Source organism: Neltuma alba, unplaced genomic scaffold, assembly GCF_004799145.2.
Source record: "Neltuma alba isolate B1F8T4 unplaced genomic scaffold, ASM479914v2 tig00007419_pilon, whole genome shotgun sequence".
Classification (NCBI taxonomy): domain Eukaryota; kingdom Viridiplantae; phylum Streptophyta; class Magnoliopsida; order Fabales; family Fabaceae; genus Neltuma; species Neltuma alba.
The window spans coordinates 10,440-18,688 of record NW_021634778.1 but is presented as its reverse complement, the minus strand read 5'-3'; the positions used below and the strand labels follow the sequence as shown (position 1 = coordinate 18,688).

The 8,249-nt window shown below is 37.3% G+C and overlaps 1 protein-coding gene across 1 annotated transcript; it reads right to left on the bottom strand.

Annotated features, from left to right (window-relative positions):
* Nucleotides 1–1,046: 1,046 nt before the first annotated feature.
* Nucleotides 1,047–7,912, bottom strand: LOC114752513 (alpha-L-fucosidase 2-like). Its single transcript, XM_028941244.1, has 10 exons — nt 7,633–7,912; nt 6,779–6,924; nt 4,905–5,791; nt 4,262–4,394; nt 3,816–3,974; nt 2,921–3,145; nt 2,734–2,835; nt 2,485–2,620; nt 1,962–2,157; nt 1,047–1,665 (listed from the first exon to the last, which is right to left on the bottom strand). Exons 1-10 carry the CDS (start codon nt 7,847–7,849, stop codon nt 1,347–1,349), a joined length of 2,520 nt encoding a protein of 839 aa, XP_028797077.1. The 5' UTR covers nt 7,850–7,912; the 3' UTR covers nt 1,047–1,346.
* Between the last annotated feature and the right edge of the window lie 337 nt (nt 7,913–8,249).

The following is an 8,249-nucleotide window of genomic DNA, read 5'->3' as shown; positions in this document are numbered from 1 at the left end:
AAACAAAGTGTGTTGTTATAAAAAAAAACATGTTAAATTTTAATCCCAGACTTATTATCTTATAATCAGAACTTGTTATTTTTAAATGTATTGTTGTTATCACTTGAAATAAAGTGTGTTGTTATAAAAAAAACGTGTTGTTAAATTTTAATCCCAAACTTGTTATTTTATAATCAGAACTTGTTATTTTTAAATGTATTGTTGTTATTGCCTGCAACAAAATTTGTTGTTATAAAAAAAACATATTGTTAAATTTTTATTCCAGACGTGTTATTTTACAATCAGAACTTGTTATTTTCAAATGTATTGTTGTTATCACCTGGAACAAGAGTAAATGAGTTAACTTATATTTTTTTTTTGCATCATAATGTTAATAAAAATTTGTTGGCTCAATGGTCATTCCTTATTTTGGAAAGCATTAGGTTAGGGGATCAAATCCCCCCAACCTCACTTTCCCCCAATTAAAAAAAAAAACAAAGGAAGACCGCCGGAAGCGGCCGCCGGCGCCGGAGCTCCAGCACCGGTAGCCGGATTCCGGTGAGGCAGTGGCTTTCTTTTTTAAAAAAAAATAAAATTAAAGAGGGGTATTTTGGTAATTTGGCCATGATTTCATAATTACAATTTGAGACCGGGTCCCTCATAATAATTTAGCATATTCAGGTGACTATAGAGTGATTTTGCTAATTCGAGAGTCTTTATTTGTGATTTCCCCTTTTATCAATTTAAGCCCGCTAAAGTAAAATGGCTTGTTAACCTATCAAATCACCTCTTCTCTTTAAGAAAAATATTTAGTTTTTAATTATTTTTAGATATTAAGTCCAAATTATTTTTATATTTTCATATAGTTAATTATTCTATTAATATAAAAACAACATACATCTCCTAATAAAGATTCAAACCTTAATTTCTCGTATTGTTGAGAACTAGTCCTGTCTGTTAAACCCAACCTTCAGTTCAAGTTAAGTGCAAAACAATAAACTTGTTATCAAACGTAAAGAAAAGCAAGCCCAAAGATGTACTATGTGGGCGCGGGTTGGAATATGATCTCCGAAAGCCTAGACTCTTCAACGTCTCAGGTCAACGGTACCGAACATTCACAATACATTTAGCTACGCAACAATACCAAGGGATAATAATACGAAGGAAGCAATCCAACGGATCTCCCCTTATTCCATCCTAAATGACTCATGGGGAATAAAACAAAGCATCAAAAAGATAAATATCACATGATCACCAGTATCAAATCCCATAAGGTATATATAAATGAATACAACCTCCTTCATAGATTTTATTACGAGGGACGATGGAAAAAATTGCTCCTCCAAATAACGATATAACCACAAGAATCAAGGATTCACTTCAGCTATTGAGTATGTCCTCACACACTTCAGCTTGTTATTGAAAGAATAAACCTTTCCTGGTGACAAACTTGCCGAGACTTTTGCTCCCCTATAATGTAGTCTCACCTGGGAATTATGGTTTTCTGACCAAAGGCCAACTTCATGCATGTCTCCTTCTTTCCAGCAGATGTTGACTGTCACTCCGCCACGTGCTTTCAATCCTTTTACACAACCATTGGCCCATTTATCCCTAGGCAAAGCAGGAAGCAAGTAGAGATCCTTTACTGTGCTTTGTACAAGCATTTCCGCAATCGCTGCTGAAAACCTGACACCCAAAAAAACAAAAATGCAGAATAAGTTTGTTGCTGCAGATTACAGATACCTTAAAATATCACTCCATCTGAAATCAGATGAGAGAGGGACAGAAAATTCAGTCCATAAAATTAATCAGAAAATAGTTTTTTTGATGAGTAAAAACTGTTTTGTAAGGTCATAGCCCTGAACAACATGCGACAATTGAGTGTAACTAACTAGACCCTCATAATCTTTAATACGGCAGAACTGGAATTTTTTTTTTTTGGGGGGGGGGGGTTTTACTGTACTTCACTTTAAAAAACTTACCCAAAGTTGGCATCAATCTGAAAAGGAGGATGTGCAGTAAACAGATTGCTGTAAAGTCCTCCTTCATAATTCGCTTCATGGTCAGGGTCCACTAAGTCAATCAAATGTTTTACCATGCGATATGCATGCTCACTGTTATGAAGACGAGCCCACAGTGCGGTTTTCCAAGTAGTTGACCACCCTGGACCTTCTTCACCTGCAGCATTGTGCAAGAACATCAACCAATGATATTTTGCTAGATAACAGAACCAAGCTTCACACATATAAACATTTGAGCATAGATATAGTAGTTTTAATCTGACTGCGCCGTCTTTCAACTAGTGAACATTCAAATAATCTTCTAGATGAACAACATAGAGACCTTATAGTGGCAGATGATCTAAATCCCATTGCATTTAATACCTCGGTCCAACATGACCTTAAATTCACAAGTTCTAAATCTTCCAAGGCATAGCTTATCAACAAATAAATATAACAACTCAATGCACGAAAGAATTTGGCTTCTAAAGTTCTCATGGTAAACCTCGTTTATATAGACTATAATCCGCATCTTTGCAGAGGTCTGGGTTTTTCTCAACAGTTATTGTGTGCCCTGGAAACAAGCCGAAGAGGTGTGAAACATGTCGATGATGTACATCTGGGTCCTGAAAATCTTCTGCCTGCCATATACACAAAATGATGTTTACCTTGAAAAGCGATTACTAACCTGCATTAGAACAATATACTGAAGAAGAAAGGGGGGGGGGGGGGAAAGGATGCCCAACTTCCTCACCCACTCCATGATGGAACCATCCCGAGCAATCTTGGTTGGTAAAAGCTTAGACTGAGCCTCCATTGCTCTCTTGATGATATCATCATCATCTCTTCCCAAAACCTGTTCATAAGAATCATTTACTGTCAACAATAAAATTAGGATAATTGTTAACTACAATTGGTCTGAGTACTAACATCATAATCACCTTAGCAGCAGAAACAATGTCAGAGAAAACTTCTCTAATGATTGACATGTCCATGGTCGATGAGTAGCTCACACTGGCCTGCTTTCCATCTGGGGCAATGAACATGTGCTCTGGGGAAGTTGATGGGTTGGTTTCTAAGAATCCACCCCGGCCTTCAATTAACCAATCCAACAAAAATAACGTACATCCTTCCATCAAAGGGTATGCTTTATTTTTAAGGAAATCCTAATGTAAAAGAAACACCAGACATCACTTGTGCAAATCTTGGTTTTCCGCACGTAATAACAACAGTGCAACACAGAGCAAATATAATTCACAATATAGTAATATTTATAAATAAACAGACAAAAATATATATGGACTATAAATAAAGAAATCGCATCCCTCACTATCTCAGAAGTCTACAGGACCATTAATTAAACAGCAGCAGATAAGTTGCATCTTTACCAACATGTTGCAATAAAATGAGACTCCAATCATGTCCCTACATACAGTTCTACTTTTAAAACATTTTTTCAATGTACCCCAGTGTCTTCCTAAAGCTGTTAGTAGACATAGCAAAACGGAGACGCTATTTAAAGCAGTGAAATCTACTGTGACAGTAAAACACAGTAAAAGAAAATGATTTTGCAGCTTTATCTTTTTGCCCTCTTACTTTCGAAGAGCCTAATCTCAATATCAAATAAATCAAGCATGAACTTAGTAGAGTAGTTTGGCATGCAAAGAACCCTCATCTCTAACAACTATCTTAGTCCCTGACGTGAGCAAATTTGACAACTCGGAGAGAATTAATATGGCCAACTCCCCCTACACTTCTCTTTATACAAGGTGACTTTTGTGTGAAGGATTTTAAGTCATAAATGCCTGGATAATATATTGAATACTCAGAACTTACTTTATCCATTGTATAGGTATAATGTTCCCACAGATGGGTACAAAGCCAAGCTCCACCCATTGGCCATAACGCCCAAACAGCTTCACCACGATCTGGAGATGTCTTAGCCCATATGTCAGACACTTGATGTGCGACCCAACCATTTGCTTCATAGTTCACCTGTACTGGGGATCAGAGGATTAATATTTTTGGGATAGAATATATAAATTTTTCCACATGGAAGCCAGCTGCTAAACAAAATGGCAATTTCTTAGTCTCTGCCCCTTTACAATAAAATTGTTCCCTGGCTAGGTATTGTGATGGCATTATTCAATAGTAATGGAAAACTGTTCTAGTCTAATGTTAAACTTCATAGAATAATACAAACTCATGGATAGGCAATGAAGGATCTTTTCCTTGTACCAGTGAAGCAAGATATGAAATGGACAGCATAAAGAAGGAATTACCTTTGCAGTTTTACTTCCACTGACAGCCAAAGAGGAAATGAAGTCAAATAATGGCTCTTGGCACTCGTGTAGGTTGCAAGGAAGGGCTGGCCAATAATTCATTTGAAGATTGATGTTCAAGTGAGGTGCACCACTGAATCACATGCCAAAAGAGAGAGAATTCATATTATGTTTCAACTTTCACATCAGGTCTTGATGGAAATATTTTCTGGATATAAAATTGATATTCCATATCCTTTTAACAACCTGCTGTAGAACTGGCTAGGGAAAAAGGGGGAGAGGAAGGAGAAAGAGCGGGAACAAAGAAGGAATGAGCAAAATCAAAGGAATAAACCAACAATCATGTTTATAACATTTCAAAAAACTATCACACAACTAGTGACAGGCTATTTATTAGGAGCTCACAACAAGAAAGTAAAATAGATAAAAATAAAAAATAAAACAGAACGCATTATTAGGGGAAAACAGAAAAAAAGGCTTTTAAAGATTTCAAAAGTTCCAAGATGCAGTACTTCCCACACCTAAAGTAAGTTTCCACAATTATCCATCAAAACCTTAAGCCACCTTATCATTAAGCTGTACCATAAGCATACTATTAGTTTTTTCTTCTGGAGAAGAGTTAGGCAAAGAAGGGGAAACATACTCCCATGCAGGTTCAATGTCTTTGTTCCATATGCCCTGCAGATTTGCCGCCTGAGTTCCAGGACGTGAACAAGAAATTAGCAGATATCTACCATATTGAAACAAGAGCTCCACAAAAGAAGGGTCTTCATCAGTTTTAAAAGATTTGACCCTTGCTGCAGTTGGAACAGTATCACTGGCCCCCATTTGAGAACTGTTACCAAGAGAGGACTCTGATTTCCTCTTGTCCAAAACATTCCTGGAGCTCTTGGAGAGTTGCAACGAGACACGATGAAACAGATTCTGATAGTCATCCAAGTGATGCGCATAAAGATCACTATACGATAAATTTTGAATTGACTTCATTTTGCCTGTGGACTCAGAAGTAGGGTCCTTCTTAGAGTCTTTGGGCTTAGTAAAAGGGCCATCAAAAGAAGAAGCCGCTGTCAAAAGCAGGATAGCCCAATCTGAACCTTCGACTCTCAGCTTCTTATCCTCTAAAACATGTACAGTTCCTTTTCCGCTACTAATCTGCAAATTAAGAACTGCACAGAATTGAACTCCCTTTGGATTGTCATCAGAATTCACTTTTGGCGGCTTCCTCTTGCCAGGACAACTTCCCTCCATAATTATCTGATTTTGGCCTCTAACCTGCGAACTGTAAGGTAATTTGCTATCCAGAGACACTGTAAATGATAAGGACTCTGATTTGCTGGCAGAAATCCTTGTCACTATCACTTGATCTGGATTAGAAGCAAAATGTTCTCTGGTAAATTCTACATCACCAACAGAGTATTTTACTGTTGCCGTTGCATTATCCAAATCCAATTCCCTGTAATAAGTCTCTTTTGAATATGCAAGATGAGACTTATCGAATTCCAACTTGATATCACCAAGGAGTTGATAAACCTTCATAACAAGAAATTACGGTGAGGAATGAATCTAATGCATATAAAGCCTTCTTAATTCAAACTTCTACTGAAAATCAATTGGTAACTAACTGAACAAGCATTCAAGCAAAAACATCGGTAGCCCAAGAATGGGAATGATAGTTGTGTAGATGCGTGTTACTAGTCTCCTTATCTTATGGTTATGTCACTAGCATACAACAGTGGCAAATTCAAGTAGAATATTCACCCCGAAGTTACAGCTATCACTATGTACAATAGATAAAGAGGTCTTGCTAAACTCTCCATCTCTCAATGACCCCCACTCTTGCATGCACAAATAAAGAATTAATAAAAGACAGTGAAGATTAACAAACAAGTATTAGGCATTATTGTCCAATCCGTTACAAATCTAACTTTACAGACAGCAGCCATCTCTTATTTCTTTACTTTCACCCATTTTTCCTCTCTTCAGTTCTGGAAATCCAAGAGGATTGAAGAGTTATAGAAGACCCGCATTTGTTCTTTTTAACTATTTCAAGATAACAAAATCAATATAAAGTAGATGCAATCGGTTTTAAGATGTATTTGTATTACTTCATGTCTGGACCAGGAGAAATGGTTTCAGAAACGTGATCATGTATATTGTTGGAATAGAGCAATAAAACAAGATATTTCACACTGTATTGTAAATTTTGTATAGAGTCTGCTAGGAGGAAATAAAGTTTCTTCTGTGATAGGTTGTATAGGATAGGCTTTTCATAAGCCATAATTACCTAGGTTCATATTCTGTGTATATATACCTTCTTTTCAGATGAAATAAACAAGCATTTGAATAATTTATCTTCACATGTATCTACAGTTTCCATCCAATCTAGTTTTCCCTTTCCCCTCTCCCTATATAATATGCATCCCCCGAAATGAGAGTCGAAAAATAACATCAGTCCAATTTAGACAATCCTAAACTTTGATTAGGGGCAGATAATAATAGCAATAAGATTTTACATACTTCAGAAGGATCTCCCGACAACTTGACTGCTGCTGCTGTTGCTTCAGTGTATTTGCCATCGTCAACAAGTTTTCTGACTTCAGCAAGTGCTGGTGGAGCATTTTTATTGGTGTAGTCACCAGGGTTTCCAGTCCAAAGTGTGTCCTCTATAAAAGAAAGCCACATCTTGAAGTAATTATGCTAAATACTCGAAGAAAGAGAGCAAAGAGATTTTAGTATCCAGAACACATGATCCCATTATCCTTAAAATCTTGATATAATGAATTTACAACTCAGAATGCCTATAGTATTTGCCATTTATGCAAAATACGGAAACTGCTGAGAAGATTATTCTTGCGGAATCCAACAAAAACACCAGATTCTCGTATTAAAGGATGTGGAGTCCAAAGAGTAAAGACATAATGCGGTCATCCAATTAGATCTTCTTGGCCCTTTAAAGTTACTGTTCCAAAAAAATTGAATAATCAGAACAACCAAGAAAAACCAAAGCATAGAATCTACTATGTATTTTGCTTCCCGTGTTAAACAGCCTACGGGTCAACGAATTACAAGGACCATCGACCGCAATGTATCAATTAACTGTTTCGAGAGACTAAGTTCCATAGGTCCATAAGGAAAGCGTAATTAAAGAATTCGTTGTGGTGAAGAGGCATGAGACCTTGGCATAGAAAGGAAGAAACACAGAAAGAAAAGCAAGACTCTTTGAATTAGCTTTTCAAGAGCAATTCCCTTTAGCAGCTATAATGAAGTCCCAGATATTCAAAAAGTCTCGTTCTCATTGTCATTTGAACTAAAGAACTAACAAATCCAAAGCCAGTTGGGCTCAAAGCAAGAAGGTCGCGATGTTTACTTACCATTGAGCTGGAGAACCTCTGAAGCAACGCCACCCCAAACCATAGCACCAAGCCGGCCATTGCCGATAGGAATAGCATCAGTCCAATGCGAAGCGGGGCCAGAAAAAGTAAGCTTCAACGGCCTAGAAGGCTCATCCTGTGCATCACCCAAAGAAGTTGGGTTCCACCAGTCTTTTTGCGGGGGTCTTTGCACCAGAACCCACTCTGCATCCTCCATTAACAGGGGAAAAAATGGTATCAGCGAGTGTGAATGAGGGTGAGAGAGCAATGCAACTGGAAGTGGCACTGAGTCGGTGGCGGTGACAAGTGAGAGAAAGAAGCAGGTGGGGTAGCTTCGAAACGGAGCCCGTTTGCATTGAACGGAAGAAATGAAGAGGACCCCACTTGAGTCGTATTTTAATTTCATGTCGCCGGCTCGCTACTCCCTCCTAAAAATGGAGTAGCTAGATAAATAGATTACGTACTGGCCCCCAAAAAACTGTGATAGAGAATTATAATCAGGTTTTAATAATATGATTTAATTATTTTAAAGTTTATTGACAAATAATGAGTAGGTAATGACAAATTTTAAAATAAAAAATAACAACAAGTTCTTGATTGTTTGCTATTGAAATTTT